At 49.6% G+C, this 21063-nt stretch overlaps 2 protein-coding genes across 3 annotated transcripts in view; one reads left to right on the forward strand and one right to left on the reverse strand.

Annotated features, from left to right (window-relative positions):
- Positions 1-5116: 5116 nt before the first annotated feature.
- On the forward strand, positions 5117-11144 carry LOC125686174 (olfactory receptor 14A16-like). 2 transcript variants are annotated; one of them, XM_048929894.1, is made up of 2 exons: positions 5117-5133; positions 10187-11144. In XM_048929894.1, exons 1-2 carry the CDS (start codon positions 5117-5119, stop codon positions 11142-11144), a joined length of 975 nt encoding a protein of 324 aa, XP_048785851.1. The 2 variants fall into 2 exon arrangements, with proteins under 2 accessions (XP_048785851.1, XP_048785850.1); XM_048929893.1 differs by lacking the exon at positions 5117-5133 and adding an exon at positions 9846-9867 and having other exon boundaries at positions 10153-11144.
- A 3778-nt stretch (positions 11145-14922) lies between these two features.
- The window catches only part of LOC125686130 (olfactory receptor 14C36-like), a 31779-nt gene continuing 25638 nt past the window's right edge, over positions 14923-21063 (reverse strand). Inside the window, exon 2 of the mRNA XM_048929808.1 lies at positions 14923-15929. Within this exon, the coding sequence (XP_048785765.1) occupies positions 14923-15906 (984 nt within the window). The 5' untranslated portion in view covers positions 15907-15929. The remainder of the gene's footprint in view (positions 15930-21063) is intronic.

Genomic DNA, 21063 nt, shown 5'->3' on the forward strand with positions numbered 1-21063 from the left:
CCTTGGCCATCCATAGGGCACCCTGAGCTTGCTCCTTCCAAATCCCCTCCTCTGCACCGCCCCATAGAGTGCAAGGGAAGGTATGGAGGTGACAGTGCCCAGATCCCCCTATAACAGGCCAGGGACAGTCCCCTCCATACCATCCCGTTCCACCCCTGATGCCTGGTCCTCAGAGCTAAAGACACCGGACACCAGGGTCCCCCAAGTGCCCTGTGGGGTTGCAGGTGTCCCCATGCTGCTCACCTAGACATGCAGGGCCACGCGCCTCACACGTGGGGGATTCTCCTCTCCTCCGCTGAGCACGACCTGGGATGAAAGGAGGTGTTAGGGACACACTGAGGGTACCGGGACAATGGGACACACTGGGAGCACTGGGGAAAATGGGACACACTGAGATACCCTGAAGGTGCAAGGACCCATTGTGGGCACTAAAACACCGTGGCCAAGGCAAGGTCCTGTAGCCTGCTCATCCCCAACTGCTCCCATTGCCTCCTTCCTCTGCCCATTGACCACCCACAGCAGCAGGGAGCCCAACAAAGGCCTTGGGGCACCAGGGATGTCTCCAAGTTCCAAGAAAACAGAGAGGACAGCAACCCATCCCAGCCCCATACTCATCCCAGGGTCACCCCTCAACTTACAGGACCAGGAATGTCAACGGCGACAGGTGGAGGTTGCTGGGGAAGAAGAGCCAAGGGGCAGCCATGAGGGAACTGTGAGACTGGGTGTCCCCACCCAAGTCCCCTGTTTGTCCCTAGGGCTGCCCCTAACCCCATGCCTGCCAAGGTCTGCGTGCACCTCTGCCCATGGAGGAGCCCAGGATGGGGTTGGACATAGGGACAGGGCAGGAGCTTGGGGGGCCCAAAGTGGGGGGAATAGGGATGCCAGGAGGCTTGGGTGTGCCAAATGGGAAGGAATGGGGACCTCAAAGAGAGGAGAATGAGGGAAAATGAAATAGAGGGGATTGGGGACCTAAAGAGATGATGAGAATCAGGGTGCCAAAGAAAGGAGATTTGTTGGTGCCAAAAGGATGGGATATGGGGAGGCAAAGAGCGGGCATTTGGAGCCCCAGAGGGAAGGGATTTGGGGACCCAAAGCAAAGGGGACTAGAGTACAAAGGGAAGGAATTTGGATGTGCCAAGTTGAGGGGTGGCCTCTGGCAGGCAGGGACAGACCCCACCTGTCCCTGCAGAGCTCCTTGCAGGGCCACCCTTGGGTGCAATCAGTGTGGCTGCCCAGGCACTCACCACAACAACTTCCGAGTCCGGCACTTGCACAAGTGGCTGTGGGGAGAGGAGTAGGAAAGAGAGTGAGAGAGACCTTGGCATCGGGGACCCCCATGGCCAATCCCCTCCAGCCCCAGCCCACATCCCCCATGGATGCTTCACCTGAGCTTCCACTGTGCAGCACAGGGCAGCGAGGAGCATCACGAGGCTGAGCGCAGCTGCCTTCATCTTCCTCTGTGCTCTGGGAGCTGGGTGAGGCTGCACGAGGCAAGGGCTGCATTTATCCTCCCAGGGTCCCTCCCACAACCCCCAAATGCCCCTGGGTTTGGCAGGCTCCCTTGGCACAGACCGACCTGGCATGCAGTCATCCCCTGCCCCAGCCCCAGGGCACAGGAGGGAGCCAGGGATCAGCGGAGGAACACTGAGTGTGAGGATACCCATGGCATTGAGCCCAAAGCTCCCAAGTCCCTGCACCCAGCACACCCCCTCCTTTCTGTCCCCCAGGACCACCCAGCCATGAAGCCGTCCCCATATCAAGGCTTTGTCCAAGGACTCATCCCTGACTTCTCTTGAGTCCCATGAGGCAGCAAGGTGTGGGGCTGATAGTTGGGGGAACTGGGGACACAGCATCTGGGGACACTGGGAAGTGAGAGGGCAACTGGGATGTGGGCAGTGAGGAAATTATGGAGATATTTGGAAAGCAAGGGGACATGGGGATATGGGGGCATAAAGATACAGGAACATCGTGGGCATATGGGGCATGAAGACATGGGAGCGTCATGGGGATATGGGGACATCATGGGAACATGAGTATATCATGGCAATATGGAGGCATCATGGAGATATGGGGAAATGGGGACGTGAAGCTAAATGGGAACTGGTTGTTGGTAGGGAACTGGAAGTGCATAGATGGGCAGTGGCGACAGGTGGGTGATGGGGACACATAGACACAGGGAGACTGGCAATGTCCACTCAGTGCCTTTGTGATCATGGAGGAGGTCAGGAGTGAATAACAGACCTGGGCTATGGCAGACAGGTTTCCTCTTTATCTACTGCTGCCAAACACAAAGACCACAACTTCTGGAATCATGGAATCTCAGAATCGTGGAATACCTGAAGTCACAGACTCGTAGAATCAATGAGCCATGGAATCATAGAACCACAAAATGACAGCACCATAGAATTACAGAATCATGGAATCATTTAGGAGGGACGAGACCCCTAAGGTCACGTCAGGAGATGTGCCATGTATTTTCTGCTCTCTTAAATAGCCAACATCAGAAGTCACCATGTTACGTCCAGAAATCTGTACTGCATATGTGACACAGCAGTAGTGCTGCCTCTGTCCATGAGGACAGTTGGTCATTCGGACACACAGGCAGGGAATCCAAGGATGGGGGTCAAAATTGGCATTCTGTAGTCACCAGGCTGTGTGCCTGAGCTTCAGCAGAACAAAGGTGTCCTATGGGTTTTGTTCCTGTCATGATACAGCCTCCTGGATAAAGTGAAGCTTGTTTTATCCAGACGAAAGGAAAGAAATAATAGAGCACTGATTAATGGCAAACAACTCAAGGATTCATCAAGGAAAGGTGATGTGGCAATTTGAAGTGTTCCATTTGACAGAATAGCAGCTGGTCACAGCTTCACGGGGCGTTTCCCACAAATAAGAGAGCTGTTGTGGGTTATCTCTGAAAAGAGCACTTCAGTGTTTGCTTTGGGAATTGCCCAGAGAGCAGCCAGCTGGAAGAGCTTCCTTTGGGCTGATTCTGCTCTGCGCAGTACTTGTCAGAGCTTATCAGTGCTGCCTTATTCACTGTATTTAAATGCAACGTGGCATTTTTCCTACTCTGGAGTTCTTTTGGAAAGAACCAATGAATTGTCCGTGCTGCCATCACTGAGGAATATTGACTGAGGTGAGGAACAGGCTGTTCTTGTGATAAACACAAAGCAGGTGGATGGCACTTGATAGCAGTTTCACGTTAAAGGTTCTCCTCAGGAAAACCCCTTGGCTGGTCTGATGACATCCAAAAAGAAATACTCAGGCTTTTGTAACTGTAGAACGCTGAACAAGTAAAATGTGATGAGGTCAGAGTTCTCAGGCTGTGATCTCCCCCTGCAGTGATCTCCCCATCATGGCACCATGGCATCATTTAGGTTAGAAATGAGCTCTCAGGACATCCAGCTGTTAACTCAGCACCATCTGAGTCACCCCTATCTGTGACCTGTCACCAGATCTGTGCTGTGTCACCTGCCAGGCCCTGAGCCTGTGCTGCTGGGCAGCAGGTGTGGGACTTCCATGGCACGGCACGTCCTTGGTTGGCCTCGATGACCTCAGAGGTCTTCTCCAACCTGGATGATTCCGAGATTCTGGGACATTCACATTCTAGCATGATACTGGGGTTTTAGGTTTCTACTTTTATAGGATTCGATGTTTCTAGGATTCTACACTTCTGGAATTCTAGAATTGTAGGAGTGTAGGAATATAAGCACGTGGGATTCTTGCTCTGTAGGATTCTGGGATTTTACTCTTCTTAGGTTTGTAGGATGGTAGGATTACAGCTTTCTTAGATTTCTAGATTTCTATAATAACAGGATTCCAGGTTTCTTGGATTAAAGAAGTATAGGATTCTATGTTTCCAGGATTTAGGTTTCTTGAATGCTAGGTATCAGGTTTCTAAGATTCCATGATGCTGGGATTCTAGGTTTCTTGAGTTTATAGAATTCTAGGTTTCTAGGATTTATAGGATTAGAGGATTCTATGTTCAAGTTTTAGGTCTCTAGAGCTGTAAGTTTCTAAGGTTTCTAGGATTCTGGGTTTCTAGGGTTGTAGGATGGGCTGTCACGACCACACATTGATGGAAGGAGGTTAAATTTTACCTGTTGCTTAAGGCTCACTAAAGCCTTCTGCAAACCTCAGCAGGAAAGATAAGCTCTAATCTAATTTTACCCATTGCTTAAGGCTCTCCACGGCCAACTCTCATCTCCACAAATAACAGAAAGAGGAACAGGCATGAGGAAGCGCTGAGACCTCATCAGCAAGAATCAATTTTCTGCTGCAAACTGGGCCAAAAGCCGCCAGCGGAGACCCTCACTACACACAACACATGCACCAGTCGGGGGGCGTTATGGAAATGAATTCCAAAAAAGATAATGAATATGTAGATGGCTTCCAGGAAATCTATTGAATATGTATGGGCTTGGCTTACAAACATGTAACGCTTCTGCTTCCCGGTATGTGAGGTAGGCAGGAGGATCCCCCCTTGCATTGGCTGTGCACCGCTGCAACGAATGTCCCTGCTCCTATAACTGCTTTGTGGCTACAGAGTTTGGTTCTGCAAGTCAAGTCAACGCAATGAGAACTCATGGCTGGGTTAGGGAGCACTGCAGTTTATTAAGGCAACCGGCTGCAGATTCTTCAGGACTGCCAGTGACAAACATAGTCTGCAAAGCACGCAAACTCCACAAAATACAGATATTTTTCCTTACAGTCAGCTTACCAGGCTCCCCTGGTTTTACTGACAGATACGGCTGCAGGTCACCTTGCTCAGGGAACTGTCACGGCAGGGATTTTGCAGTGCATTCCTCCCTGGAGGTTTGTGTTCACTCAAGACGTAGAAATGTCAAGAAGTCACCCCTGGTAAATATTTAACGAGACCCCACAGCAAACAAGACCCCACCGTGCGGAGCCCATCCTGCTCACCATGCTCCTGGGTCGCTGCGCCCCCTGGTGGCCGCCTTTGTATCTGCGGGTGAAAGGTGAGAAGGGCCCCAAGTGAAATTGAAAAGGCAAGAAGGCTTCAGAACGGCTGAGAATAAGGAGGGGGAAGGGGGAGAGTTAGAGATAGTTTATAGCAGTAAGAATGTAGAGCTTGTTAGAAAATGAGGGATGGCAGATGCTGGGTCTGGGATAGTGAGGGGGATGAAGGCCATACTGATAAGGTTTGAGAGCACCCGAGGACATTTGGCAGGGAGGTGATGAGATGTCCACAGGGCTAGAAGAAACCAGTTTGGGGGGATGCCCCCCCTGAAAGGTCAGAATTTTACAATGAGAAAGGTCAGAAGCCTTTGTGAGGAAGACAAAAAATCTTCATCCCACGACCCACTGCACACGCACAAGAGGGGAGGGCCTGAAAGCTAATGAACTCTTGGGGGTGTAATGAATATGGATCCGAATTTCGGGAAAACTATTGATTATGCATGAGTTTGGCCTATATCTGTAGCACCATTTTTCCAGATGGTGTGCAATTTAGGTGGATCTATCTTGCAATCTTACTTGGGTTATAGAGTTTGATTCTGCACATCAATACCCCAGTGTCTGACTTGCAGCCCACATCTTCCCTTCTCAAGAGCAGCATTCTGTTCCTGCAAGCTGTGTCAGCTTTCCAGCCACTCCTCCCCAAGCCCGTAGGGTTGCCTGGGGTTGTTGTGACCAAAATGTAGGACCTGACACTTGGCCCAATTGAAATCAAAGTTTGCTTTGGCCCATCAATCCAGGTCCCTCTGCAGTGCCCTTCTCCCCTCAGGCAGATCAACACTCCCTCCTGACTTGGTGTTGTCTGCAGACTAACTGAGGGTGCACACAATCCCCTCATCAAGATAATTAATCAAGATGTTAAATAGAATTGGTCCCAGAACCGAGCCCTGAGAGACACGGATTGTGACCGGCAGCCAACTGGATTTAACTCCACTGACCAGAAATCTTTGGGCCCAGCCATCCAGCCAGTGTTTCACAAGTTGAGCATACGCCCATCCAAATAGTGGGCAGCCAGCTTCTCCATGAGAATGTTGTGGGGGACAGCATCAGAGGCTTTCCTGAAATCCAGGAATGATATCATGCTACGTGGGAGGAAAAGTGCTGCAAGTTGCATGGGGCCAATGTGAGTAGAAATGAGGTGGGGAATTTGAGGAGGACATTTGTCCACACAGTGACAGGACAAAGCTCATTAGGGGACATCCTGGGTCATTATCACATGCCAAGTGCTGTCTTAGATTCTTGTTTAAACTGAAAAATAAGTAAATAAATAAATGGAAATCTTAAAAGCCCATTGGACTCTTCCTCTCTAAGCTCTGTCCAGATACCTCTCCAGTTTGCTGTACAAGTTCTGAACACCTGAAGAAGATGAATGGAAGTGACAAAGAACAGGAGGGTTCTTCATGTTGTAATGGGCCCCAGGGGGCATTTGCTGCTGAGTCCATCAACCTCCAGTGCAAGAGAAGATTGCACGAAGTGCTCAAGAAGACAAAGTCAGAAGGAACAGTGAAGATTCTTGGAGTATTAATGGGCCCCACTGAGGGCCATTCACAAGCAAGCTTCCCCTGGGACTTGTTAGAGCAGAGAATTGGAAGCCATGATTACAGGCAGACCAAGGCACTGGGATGGTGGCTGTGATGCTGAGAAAAGCCTCCTTTGTCTTGTGAAGCAGAAAGGCCAAGCCCTGATCCCCAGAGCCTTGGCAGGGAGATCCTGTCCCTCCTGCTGGCTCAGGGCCTTTCCTTCCTGGGGCAGTGGGATGGAGGTTTGTGTGATGTCAACTGAAAGAGCAGGGGACAGCAGCTGCCAGACTCTGCATGGGGTGCAAGGGTGCCGTGAGGCCCAAGTCCCATGTGGGCAGTGTGTCTCATCCCAGGATGTGGGATGTGAGAATATCCCAATCTGAACAAGCAGTCAACCCCAATGAAACTCTGAACTTCAGATCTCTCAGTTCTAGTGCTCTCCTTTGGGCAGGCCCTAATAGTTTTACATCCTTTATGTTCTGAAGTGCCCAGAAATGCACCCAGTGCTCCAGGTGAGGCTGCAGCAGTGCAGAGCAGATCAGGACAATCCCTTCCCTCATTCACATGGCAATGCCATGCTCAATGCACCCCAGGGGACAGTTGGCCTTGCTGGCTGCCTGGGCACACTGCTGACTCACGTTCAATTTCATGTTGACCAGGACCCCCAATCCCTTGCAGTGGGACTGCTCTCCAATGTCCCATAACCATTGAGTGTCTGTGTCCAAGGTTGCCCCTACCAGATGCAGAATCAGACACTTGTTCTTGTTACACCTCATGTGGTTGGTGCTTACCCAGTTCTCTAACTTGTCCACAACACTCTACAAGTCCTCTCCAACCTCAATAGAGGCAACAGCTCCATCCAATCTGGTAACATCAGCAAACTTGCTCAAAACAACTTCTAGTCCTGCATGCAAGTCAGTGATTAAAACATTACAGAGAATTGGCTCTAAAATGGAGGCCTGGGGAACCCTGTTGGTGACCATCCATCAGACTGATGGAACCCCATTTACTGTAATTCTTTGGTCTGACCCATTCGCCAACTGCTCACCCATCACAGTATGTTTCTGTGTAGCCGTATGCAGGACGTTCGGCCCAGGAGGATACTGTGAGAAATAGTATCAAAGGCTCTCCTGAAATCCTAAAGGATACCTCCTAAAGGATAACTGGCTTCCCTTGGTCAACTCAATGAGTGATGTTGTCATAAAGGGCCATTAAGTTAAACAGGACCTTTGTGATCTAGCATTGCCTGTGACCAATGACAGAATTGTCCTTCAGGTGTTTTTCATTAACTCCTCGCACCATTTTCTCCTTAAGTTTACCAGTCTTTGAAGTGAGAATGACAGCTCTGTAATTGCCAATGTCCACTTTCGTCCTCTTCTTTAAGATTTGCCATCTTCCTGTCAATTGTCTAGGGAACTGTCATGACCCTAGACTTCTGATGCCATTCAAGTGAGAGCACAGAGCACACTAAGGTGTCATCAGTGATAGAATGCAGATGTGTCCTAGCTTTGTAATGCCTTGAACTCCAGATTATGCCACAGATGGAGCAAAGAGGAAAAGCTGGCTCTTCTGCTGTGAGCTCATCCATTTGGTCAGCAGAATAACACCACATGCCCCATGGGGACAGGAGAAAAAGGCACAGTGTGTGTCCTAAGCACAGGGCTGTGGTGGCATTTAGGATGGCCAAGAATACCTCGCTTCTGGCCCTCAGCTGATGCTCAGGAAGGGGGTGTCTGTCTCACAGATTTTCCACCACAGCTTACAAGCACCAGCACACAGCTGGGATCACCCCAAGGCACCTTGGGCATCACTGAGTGTTTGTGTGTTTAAAGAGGGGAGATTTAGTTCACCTTTTAGGAAGAAAACTTCTAGTCAAAGGTAGTGGAACAGGTCGCACAATGTTCTGTGTGCCCCATCCCTGGAGGCACTCAAGGTCAGGATGGATGGGATTCTGGGCTGCCTGATCTGGTGGCTGGACACCCTACCTATGGCTGGAGACTTGGAACGAGGTGATCATTAAAGTCCACTCCAACCTAAATGATTCTGCACTGTCTCAAATGATTTGCTGCCTTGAAAGGGGAAGTCAAACTCTCCCTGTTCTTCTCTGTGTGTTGTTTTTATTGTTATGGGTCTTTAGCCAAGGTTTCCAGATTTGGCGTTTGCTTCTGTAATCAAACGTCAAACATCATTCAGTATGAATGACTGTGCTTTTGGAATCCTCTGGATGTGTTGCTGAATAGAGCTGACTTTGAAGTACGTTCTGCACTGATTATCCTGCTGCCTTGCAGGAGCTGTCAGCTCAGGATGGCCATGGAGATCTGCAGGGAGAGAAAGAAATCTCATCCCCAGCTGCTGAGCTGGGCCAGGCTCCTGGGACACAGGGAGCTCCTACAAGTTGGGCAGCACTGCAGAGGCAGCTGTGCCCAGGAGAAGCTCCAGTGCAGCACATAGCAGGGCTGGGTAAATGATCTGCAGGTGACATGAGGACAGAAGGGAAAGGAGAGAGAAGTTTCAGCATGTGTACACTGTGACCAGGCTGTGAGCTCACTGAAGAAGCATTTCTCACAACCCTTAACAAGGTAAGTCTCTGGCTGCTGGTAATGCAGCTGCTTTTACTGGAGGGACCACTAAAACTTAGACATCTCATTGCAGATCAGGCTGCATAAGCTCTGTTTCTTTATCATGGAAATAGGTTTGCTCCAGCTGAGGGCTTCTGTGCTGCAGCATCAGAGCACAGCACTGAGAGCTGCGTGTCCCAGGACAGCTGCAGGCTGTGCAGTCGAGGCTGCAGCCGGGTGCCCAGGGCTGTCCTGCAGAGCAGGTCCCTGCTGCGCCCCAGGGGCTGTGTGCCGGGGCAGGGACTGTGCTGCCTGCCAGGCTCAGCACTCAGCCTGCCCGGGGAGCTGCCCAGGGCGCTGTGGGGAGATGTGTGGGGGGAAGGAGCCCCCCGGCAGGGCAGGGCAGGGCAGGGCAGGGCAGGGCAGGGCAGGGCAGGGCAGGGCAGGGCAGAGGCCTTCTGCTGCCACAGCTGCTGCCTGGGGCAGGGGGATCACAGCTTCAATGCACCACAGGTGTTTCCAAGGTTGCTTAGCAAGAGGAGAGAAGGCAGGGATTTTCCATTTCCGCTTGCAAGGGATGGGGGAAGTTCTGGGAGCAGAAATCTGAAAGGAGCTGTGAAATATGAATACATTTCTGCGAATCCTGAATTGTACCTTTCTCAATGTGCCGTCGCATCTCCTCAAGTGCTTTCAGCCTCTCCTCTCCCAAAGGACAGCACCAGCTGAAATGATTGCCATTTTGTGCAGACATGAACAATGCACTTATCCTGCAAACAGGCAGATTTCTCTGAAACAAATTTAAGTGCACAGAGGTAGGGATGCGCACTCTGAGTGCAGACTAAGGAAAGATATGAAACAAGGAAATTGCTCATAAAAGGAAAAGATCCATGAGGCTGGGATATGATTAGGAAATGAGAGGGAAGTAGGAACTCCTTAAGCTTCTAGTTCTTAGGGGATGGTGAAGCTCAGGAAATTAAATTCAAGTTATGATGCTAGCTGAACATTTTCCTAAGAGAAAGAAAAAGTTTTATAGTGTAGCAGGAGGAGTGACTCTGAGAATGGTCTTGACTCATCATTATCTTCTGCATTCTGAACAGGACTCCAAGCCCAGCAACTGCAAATGCCCAACAGCAGCTCCATCAGCCAGTTCCTCCTCCTGGCGTTGGCAGACACGCGGCAGCTGCAGCTCCTGCACTTCTGGCTCTTGCTGGGCATCTACCTGGCTGCCCTCCTGGGCAACGGCCTCATCAGCACAGCCGTAGCCTGCCACCACCGCCTGCACACCCCCATGTACTTCTTCCTCCTCAACCTCGCCCTCCTCGACCTGGGCTGCATCTCCACCACTCTCCCCAAAGCCATGGCCAATGCCCTCTGGGACAACAGGCACATCTCCTACACTGGATGTGCTGCACAGGTCTTTTTCTTTTTGTTCCTGTTATCAGCAGAATATTTCCTTCTCACCATCATGTCCTATGACCGCTACGTTGCCATCTGCAAGCCCCTGCACTATGAAACCCTTTTAAGCATTAGAGCTTGTGCCAGCATGGCAGCAGCTGCCTGGGGCACTGGGGCTCTCTATTCTCTGCTGCACACTGCCAACACATTTTCTCAATCACTGTGCCAAGGCAATGCTGTGGATCAGTTCTTCTGTGAAATCCCCCAGATCCTTAAGCTCTCCTGTTCGAAACTGGGCCTTGTTATGGAAATTAGGCTTCTTGTGGCTAGTATACTTCTTTGTTTTGGGTGTTTTGCTTTCATTCTTTTCTCCTATGTGCAGATTTTCAGGGCCGTGCTGAGGATGCCCTCTGAGCAGGGACGGCACAAAGCCTTCTCCACGTGCCTCCCTCACCTGGCTGTGGTTTCCCTGTTTCTCAGCACTGCCATGGTTGCTTACCTCAAGCCCCACTCCATCTCTTCCCCATCCCTGGATTTGGTGGTGTCATTTCTGTACTCAGTGGTACCTCCGGTAATGAACCCCCTTATCTACAGCATGAGGAATAAGGAGCTGAAGAATTCTCTGTGGAAACTAATGGCCAAATGTCTTTTGAAAACAATGAACTGCCCATCTATTTCTATACGTGACTTGTAATTCAGATTTTAACATAATCACGCTGTCTTTTTTTTGGTTTATGTATTCATTTGTTAAGTGTTATTTACTGAATGTTTTATTTTGTGTTTTATGTATTCTAAACTTTTTCACTGAATCTTCATTATGCCTATCCATTCCTATTCAGTTTCTACCTATGTAGTGTAACCCAGACACACTGTACATGAGGAACCAGGCTCCCTGTGAACCTTAACAAAACAAAGGGCATGCAATGACTTTGTCTGTCTTCTTTCCTGAGAGGCATTTCTGGAGCTGTTGGGTCAATTGTTCTCACAAACCCATAATCCAGCAGGAAGCATACGGCTGTTAATCCAACTGTGTGGTGACTTCAGCCTGCAATAGCTGACGGGCCATCCCTTGGCTCCTGGCTGGGGTCTGTGCATACAGGATCACATCTGCAGTGTCCCTGAGAGGCTGACAGAAAGTGCCAGGTTGACGTGTTGACTGTGGGATCCTCTCTGCCTGAGCACCTGGTAGGGCCCATAGAGGAAGAAGGAGGTTTGTGTAAGGGATTGTGATGGCTCTTCTGTGTGAGTACCAACTGGATAGCAGGAGGGACATGACTTGAAAGTGTCTGTCCATGAAGCTGGCAGGTGCCTTGGAAGATGATGGTGAGGTTCCTTCTTCTCAATGGCACAAGAAAGCTGATGGTTGGTGTTTCCATGAGGAAATGATTTCCAACACGATGGAGTTGGTAGCAGAAATGTGCCAAGGGAGAAAAATGCTCCCTCACAGTGCAGCTTGAAAGCCAGAGACTGGGCATGAGGAGGAAGAAATGTCACTGGAAGTGTTATGATGTGGGACCATGCTGAGGGATCACTCCATGCCTCTGTGTTTCAAGGGCCATTCAGAGAGGCCTGAGAGACATCAGTGAAATGATTGCAGTGCCAGGGTCAGAGCAGGGTGCAGAGGAGAGGTGGGTGTCTGCAGACCACAGGGAAACAGGGGCTGGGCTGGAACAGCATAGGAAAGCCTGCAGAGGAGAAGGCAGTGGGTGCTGGTGAGGATGGAAGGCTGCAACATCAGTAAGGTTTTTGTCCCCTTGCTTATTCTTTGTGAGGAGATTTATTATGCTTATGGTAATGGGGCCTCACTGCTGCCTTGCATCCCTGTGCAGAGGCTGGCAGGTGTCACACTGTTGTCCTTCACATGGAGTACAATCTGCCCCACCACACCAACCCCAGGACGAGCCCTGAGCTCATTCCCTCAGATACGGTGAATCTCCTGTCCAGTGTCTGGATGTCAGGCCTTGGCCCTTCTCCTTCATCAGGCAAACCAAGAGATTTCTCAGCACAGTGCCTTACATAACTGTAATCATTGCCTCCAATTACCGGCTCTAACAAGTCCAAGGGAGGCTGTGCTGGTGATGTCCCTTAGTGGGCCACAGTACTCCAAGATACTTCAACTTTTCAATCCAATTAACTTTCTCCTCTCAGTACCTGAGGTTCATAGACCCAGCATCAAATGTACCATGGGTCTCTCTGTAGTATAGAAATCTGCAATGAGCCATATCAGTTCCATAATGTCCTAGAAGTTGGAGACGTTTCATAATGTAGTAAAGGAAGGAGATTTCAAATGGATGTTGATCCAGAGTCTCCTAAGGAAATCTGCATAGGCAGGAGAAGCAATTGCTTGAGGTCTCACACAGTACATACAACCTGACTGCTCATCTCCCCAGGCCTGACGTGTCTGCTGTATGCCACCTGGCACTTGCATCACTTTTCCCTACACCAGAATTCTCCACTGAAGTCTGCAGCTGGATGGTACAGTTCCTTTACCCCATTCCTTTACCTGCTTTCCTTACAGAACTGTCTGCACACAGGCACAGGTTGTTGCTTCCTACTTTAAAACAAACAACAGTAAAGGATGACACAATTTCCCCAACAACAGAACACACTCCTCAGCTATATCTCACCAGTATGGTTCACCTTCCCAAAAGAATAAGTTCTTTACATAGGTAGATAGGAAATGATAAATATTAATAGAAAACAGATATTAATTGAAGGATAAATGATAAGGAGCAAAACTCCACTGTGTGATCACAAGCATCCCATGCCAGCTCCAGAGGTCCCAGATGTCCTGTCTTGGACAGGCAGCTTTCCGAGAGGACCTGCAGGAGAGCAGAGCCCTCTGGAAGCTGCAGATGGAACTTGGGAAGAGGATCTCAAGGCAGTACACTGCCTATAGTTGTCTTCGTCCCTGTAGTTGCAGCTCAACCCAGTACACTCAATGCTCCCCAGGCAAGTCAGTGGATCCCTGGGGGTGACCCAGTGCTGTGATGGCCACTGGGAAGCCAAGAAACTCTGATTTCTTCTCAATGAACACAAACATCCATGAACCATTTTGTGTCATCAGTGTCAAGCTCTGCCTGAAAGACTCAAGTACAGGTGGTGAAACCCATCACATTGGGAAAATGTCCCACCAGACTATGGAAGTTAAAAAGGAACAGTGTGAAATGACCATCAGGTCAGTCCTCAGAGGAAGGGTATGTAAAATTTATCTGCTACAGAGGTGGAGAGCAAAAAGCACTCGATTGTGACTCAAATAACTGAAGTGTGTCCGTGCTGGCCTGACAGCAGCTCCCTGTTCCCTCCAGCTTCCCTCCCTGTGCTCCCTGCAGGACCTGAGCTGGTGGAGCTGCTCTGCAGGGTGAGGGAGCTGTGGTGCCCTGGGACACCGGGCTGACCCTGTGCTGCTCAGGGTGAGAGGCAGTCCCAGCTGGATGGGATCTCTACTGCTGAGTCCCTCTCCATCTGCCCTGCTGGCTCAGCAGCACCACTGCAGAGCCCTCATTTGCCTGTGGGCTCCTCAGGTTCCCCTGTTTCTTTGGATCAGTGGTCTGTCATTGCGCAAGGAATTATTCTTTGCCTTACACTTACACTGTCTCTTACACTGTCCCTGGAGATCCCCTGGCATTTCCAGGCTGCTCCAGATTCCTCTCCAGGACAGCGTCTGCCATCAGTCCCACAGCAGCAGGGACAGTCCCACACAGTCATGTTCAAGATCAGTTATGTTTTGGTGGGCCATGTACAACCAAGAAGGGAGCTCTCATCTGTCCTTTGGTCCTCACTGATCACCCTGGCACTCTGAACCATGCAGAACCCCTGGAAAGCAAGAGGACTTTCCCGAGGGCAACTCCTTGGCTGTATTCCTGGCACAGATTTGGAAGGGGTGTTCAGACCTCTGGCCTTGCCCTGAGCAGCCCCTTCTGTTACAATGGTCTCAGCAGGGAGGCCAGCTGAGGAACAGTGCTGCACACTGCCTGCCTGCCTGCAGCCACAGGGATGCCGCCACAGAGACAACAGTGCTGTCATCAATTGCACCAGAACTGACACAAATGCAAGGACACAAGAGAACAGTTGGGAACATAACGAGTGCAGCACTGAAAAGACCACGTCCTGTTGCTGCCCAAGGCCGTGGCTCCAGGGAAGCCTCAGCATAACTCAAAGGCAGCAGAAACTCCCCTCTAGTCAGTGACGGACATCCCTCAGGGACACTGCTGCTCCTTGTGCCATTTGTGCCTTAGATCATGAGCTTCTGCTGATGATCCAGAATAGATGGGAGGCAAAACAAATGATCCTCTGCTGATTTCTTTATCTATTCATTGAACCTGGTTCCTTAAGTACAATAGGTTCAAGACATGGAAGTAAAAATAGGTAAACATAAAGACTGATGATGAATATTATTTAATCGGAATTAAGTTCATTATAGCTATGACAAAAAAATACAAAGAAAAAATGGAAACATCACATAAAATAAATCACACTTCTCCTAACTTTTTTGCAGTCTTGAGGGTATGATGAACATTGTTTTGATGGGCAAACAATGCATAATAGAGTACTTTCCTGAGGGCACCCTTGAGCTCCTGATTCCTCATGCTGTAGATGAGGGGGTTCAGTGTTGGAGGCACCACCGAGTACAGAAATGACACCAGCAGGTCCAGGGATGGGGAAGAGATGGAGGGGGGCTTCAGATAGGCAAACATCGAAGTGGTGACAAAGAGGGAGAGCACAGCCAAGTGAGGGAGGCATGTGGAGAAGGCTTTGTAGCGTCCCTGCACAGAGGACATCGTCAGCACGGCCCTGAAGATCTGCACATAGGACACAACAATGAATACAAAGCACCCAAATAAGACAAGAACACCAGCCATGATAAGTCCAAATTCCCTAAGGTAGAATTCTGAGCAAGTGAGCTTGAGGATCTGGGGGATTTCACAGAAGAACTGATCCACAGCATTGCCATGGCAGAGAGGCAGTGAAAATGTGTTGGCAGTGTGCAGCAGGGAATAGAGAAGCCCAGTGCCCCATGCAGCTGCTGCCATGGTGGCACAAGCTCTGCTGTCCATCAAGGTCCCGTAGTGCAGGGGCTTGCAGATGGCAACGTAGCGGTCATAGGACATGATGGTGAGGATGGAATACTCTACACAAAAGAAGAAAAGTAAAAAGAAAACCTGTGCAGCACATGCTGAGTAGGAGATGTGCCTGGTGTCCCAGAGGGCATTGGCCATGGCTTTGGGGAGAGTGGTGGAGATGCAGCCCAGGTCGAGGAGGGCGAGGTTGAGGAGGAAGAAGTACATGGGGGTGTGCAGGCGGTGGTGGCAGGCTACGGCTGTGCTGATGAGGCCGTTGCCCAGGAGGGCAGCCAGGTAGATGCCCAGCAAGAGCCAGAAGTGCAGGAGCTGCAGCTGCCGCGTGTCTGCCAACGCCAGGAGGAGGAACTGGCTGATGGAGCTGCTGTTGGGCATTTTGTTCTTCTAGGCACCAGGACCTGTTCAAGGAAGAAAAAAATCAAGGACAAGTCTTTCCATGTGGGGAGTGTTCATTCAGCTCCATGAAGTGATCTACATTTCATGAGGTTGAGTTTGCCTAGAGGGACTGTGCACTTTTTATCTCAGTGAAGCACACTTGTTCCTGTGGGAACATGGGAACATGGTGATGGTGTGCGGTCAGGCTTTCTTTTCAGAATGTATCAGATAAAATCACTTCTAATGTAGCAGTGCTGGTTGGCATCCAAACATGAATGCCAAAAATATGTGGGTCAAAAATAGAAGTTCTAGGGATCGCTTTTTCCTACAAATTCTCATCCTGCTCACCATGCCTAAGGAGTGCTTGCTGAAGTCTGAACAGCTGTAAGACCTGAGATGCAAAGGGATTCACTGCTGCTTAGCACAGGGTTGCTGACTAGGTTTCTTTCCAATTGCTCTGAGCTTGAGTACTTTGCAGATGTAAGACGGTTGCATTCCTATAAAATTCTGAAGTCAGACCCAGCTCAGAACACAGGAGTGCACAGCCCATCACTGTGTATTCACCCTTTCTCAATGTACTCCAGCACTGACTCATCACCACACATCTTGCAAATGACACCTAACACTGATTTCACCAACCCTATAGCATTTGCATATTGCATGTCTCTGCTTCTTCCCTGTACTTTGTTCTCCTGACCACGGGAAAAATTTTCAACCTGAAGGTCAGCTCACAGCTCTGAAGAGATTTCCTTTTCTCCCATCTCCTCAGGGAGATGTGTCCTCATGATGGCATCTCATTAAGGGAAAGCCAGCTCCTTTCCAGCCACACAGACTGCATTGCCCACAGCCCCAGGCAGTCGCTCTCAGCCCCTGTGCACTGCAGAGGGTGCTGGACACGTGCCTGGGGAGATGCTGCTCTGCTCTGCTGGAGCTCTGCCTGCACAGGAGGTGGATCATGCAGCAAATCCCATGGTCATGTGAGCAGAGGTGTTTCTAGGTGGGATCTTGCTCAGAGGAAGGTCTCTGCACTTATTCCCTGATCATATCCCTGTGGTCTGCAGATTTTCATCCTGGAGGCTGTTTTCCTGTCATTTCCCTGACTGAGCATACAGACACCAGCCCAAACTCTCTGCATTCTATTTGCTGTCCAGAACCCACCCTATTTGCACTAGCTAAGTGCATGTTCTTTTTTTCAAGTGAAAAAGGGTATTTATGAGAATTTCCAGGGTTTGTTGAAAGAATATAAATATGTTAAAGGAAAGTAGAGAGGTAAAATACAAGTTAGGATTCTCTCTTGATGTGCCCTCAGGGCTGTGCTCTGATGCTGCAGCAGGGAAGCCTTCAGCTGGAACAGCTCTTATTCCAGGATAAAGAAGCACAGAGTGTATGCAGCCTGATCTGCAACCAGATGTGCCAGATTTGGTGACCCCTGTTGGAAAAGTGTTTGCATTACCTCCAGTGAGAGACTTACCGTGTCCATGGCTGAAAGCAATGCTCCTGCAGTGAGGTCGCAGCCTGCTCACATCCCTCACATCCTATAATCCCTCTCTCCTTTCTCTTCTATCTCCATGTCACCTGCAGAACGTGCCCCTAGTACTGATGCACAGCACAGGGGAGCTGCTCCTAGTCAGAGCTGTCTCCCTGCAGCACTGCCCACTTGTAGGAGCTCCCTGTGTCCCAGGAGCCCAGAACAGCCCAGCAACAGAGAATGTCATTTCTATCTTCCCCACTGATCTCCTCTGAGATGTCCCTGGGTCTCCATGGCCAACAGCTTCTGAAAGACAACAGCATCATGATTGTTCTTTGAAATCTGCTGAATTAACCACCAAAATTCCAGTGGACCTTGAATAATTCCAGACATATGGTTAGTCCTACCAGAGAGTGTTTGCTGTAGCAAATGGGACACATAGGCAAGGACAGGGAGGGCTGGACTTCCCCTAGCAGTGATCCAGCTGAGACAGTTCAGGCATTTCATCCCTAGCTGGAAACCCTATAGCTGAAATGGGATTCAGCTCCCCACAGGGGCACAGCAGTGACGGGATCCTGATGTTGTCAGCCCTTGTTCCCATTTAGTTCTTTTTTTGCAATAACATCTGCTGCAGGGACAGCAGAGCAGGGCATGCACCATCCAGAAGATCCCTGAAGAGCACAGCTGGCAGCTTCTGGACCAAGCCATGGAGGAACCAAAGAGGAGAGGTGCTCTGCTGGATCTCATACCCACCAGCAAGGAAGGGCTGGTGGTGAATGTGAAGGTCAAAGAGAACCTGGGCTGCAGTGGCCATGGGATGGTGGAGCTGAGGAGTGGAGTACAGAGGACAAATTCATACCTTTGGGGTCCAGGAGAGCACACCTTGACTTCTTCAAGTGTCTGTGGTGTACAGTACAGAAAGAAAGCACGTAGGAAGTGTAAACAAGAAGTGGTCAGCTGGGAGCAATGCAGAGAGGTTGTCCTAGTGTGCCTGCTGAGTTGTGTTTAAGAAGGCCAAAGCTCAAACCCAGCTGAATCTGCCCAAGCACATCAAAGATGGTAAAGGCTTGTAGAAATACACACACAGCACAAGGAATGCTAGGGTCAGTGTGGACCCATGCTACAATGGGACGGGGTACCTGACATGAAGGGCATGAAGGGCATGAAGCGTCCTGTGCTGTGTGTGACCATCTAAAAAAGGTCTGAGGGAAAAGAAAAGAGCTCAGTACCAGAGTGTGACTCAGTCATTGCAATGACTGAGAGACGACAGTTCTGAGCAAAGAAATTCTGAGGGTACCGGGCTCCGTGCAAGATACAAATTGATCTTATTTCAATTATGAAGAATGTGAAAGATGTTCATTAATGCCAATAAAATTGAAACAACGGTTTGAAGACAAAGATACAAATCAATGAAAATATGCCAACACACTTCTCAACTGGAAGTATTCTCATGAGTCCTCTCTCTTTTTAGTTTGAAAACACCAGTCTTGGAGGAGACTTTGTGTCTATTTACATTTTTATTTTTTCTTAAATGCAATGTTTTCCTGCACTCTGTTTGCAGGACAGTGATGCTTTCAGGTACAGGAACAGACAGTGGTGCCAGTGCCAATGCCCTGTGACCAATGCGCAGCATCCACCGCTGCTCCATCCTGCTGCGTATTTGATGTCCCTCATCCACCAGGTGTCTCCAGCTCTCCTAAATCAATGACCATGGTTTAGGGCATGTTTTCAGCAGGCCATCTGGACACATGCTCTTCCCACTGCTCTCCAGATTTCCCCATCCCTTGCTCTTAGTTCACTCCGATATCTCCCAACTATATGCCTGATTTGTGACCTTTAGGAAGATTACTGGAATTTGCTCCATCTCTACAAAAGCTGATGGACTCTTTGATCTGCTCCTTAACTGAGATTATGTTTATCCATTCCTATCTCTGCCTAACTCATTTCTTGTACAAATACTCTCTGTGAAAGACAAGCCTCATTAGATGCATCTTGGACAAGGCATGCAGTTGATCACTGTGTTTTACTGTCCATTCAAATGCATCACATTTCCTTCAGTTTGTTGGCAAAAAAAAAAAGAGCAATCTTTCATTGCCCATGTGCAGCTGATTCTCTGAGGAAAGCTGGGGGAAGTTGGTGCAAAGGGTGTTTAAAACTGAGCAGATGACTGCGGAGGAGAAGAGTGACGGTAGGAAAACTAATGCAAGTCCCATGGGGCCAATGGGAGTAGAAATGAGGTGGAGAAGTTGAGGAGTAATTCTGTGCACACAGTGACAGAGAAAAGTTCATTAGGGAACATCCTGGATCAATAGCAGTTGCCAAGTGCTGATTAAAATCCTTGCTTAAACACAACGATATATAAATAGTAAATAAATGTCTGTTGGATTCTTCCTCATTAAGGTCACTCCAGACACCTCTCCAGTTTGCTGTACAAGTTCTCAACACATAAAAAAAAGGCAGGAAGGCACAAGGCACAGGAGGCTTCTGTGGGTTGTAATGGGCCCCAGGGGGCATTTGCTGCTGAGTCCATCAACCTCCAGTGCAGAGAGAAGAGAAGATTGCATGAAGTGCTCAAGAAGACAAAGTCAGAAGGAACATTGAAGTTTCTTGGAGTATTAATGGGCCCCACTGAGGGCCATTATCAAGCAAGCTTCCCCTGGGACTTGTTAGAGCAGAGAATTGGAAGCCATGACTGCAGGCAGACCAAGGCACTGGGATGGTGGCTGTGATGCTGAGAAAAGCCTCCTTTGTCTTGTGAAGCAGAAAGGCCAAGCCCTGATCCCCAGAGCCTTGGCAGGGAGATCCTGTCCCTCATGCTGGCTCAGGGCCCTTCCTGTCAAATGAAAGAACAGGGGACAGCAGCTGCCAGACTCTTCATTGGGTGCAAGGATGCCATGAGGCCCAAATCCCATGTGGGCAGTGTGTCTCATCCCAGGATGTGGGATGTGAGAAGGGACCACTCTGAACAAGCAGTCAATGCCAGTGAAACTTTGAACTTCAGATCTCTCAGGGCCAAGGTGAAGGCACCACTTCCTCACTGGGAAGTTTGGCTCTGAGGATGCCATGTGTGATACTAACCCACATGCAGAGCTCCTTTCGCGTCCTGCACTTTTTCCACAATAAACCCATGCAGTGCTACAGGCTTGAGGATGAGTGGCTGGATGACTGTGAAGAGCAAAGGGACCTGGGGGTGTTGGTTGATGCTTGGCTGAATGTGAGCAGACATCATGCCCAGGTGGCCATTAGGGAAAACGGCATCCTGGCCTGCATTAGAAATAGTGTGGCCAGCAGGAGCAGGGAGGACATCATCCCCCTGTACTCAGCACTGGTGAGGTCACACCTCAAGTACTGTGTTCAGTTTGGGCCCCTCACTACAACAAAGACACTGAAACAAGTCCAAAGAAGGGCGACAAAGCTGGTGATGGGTCTGGAGCACAGGTCTTATGAGGAGTAGCTGAGAGAGCTGGGATTGTTCAGACTGGAGAAGATGAGGCTCAGGGGAGACCTCCTTGCACTCTCCAACATCCTAAAGGCAGGTTGTGATGAGAAGGGGTTTGGCTCTTCTGCCAGGCAACAAACAGGACCCGAGGAAGTGGCCACAAGTTGTACCAGAGGAGCTTTAGGTTAGACATAAGGAAGAACTTTTTCTCTCAGAGAGTGGTCAGGCACTGGAATGGCTGCCCAGGAGG

Source organism: Lagopus muta, chromosome 32, assembly GCF_023343835.1.
Source record: "Lagopus muta isolate bLagMut1 chromosome 32, bLagMut1 primary, whole genome shotgun sequence".
Classification (NCBI taxonomy): Eukaryota; Metazoa; Chordata; class Aves; order Galliformes; family Phasianidae; genus Lagopus; species Lagopus muta.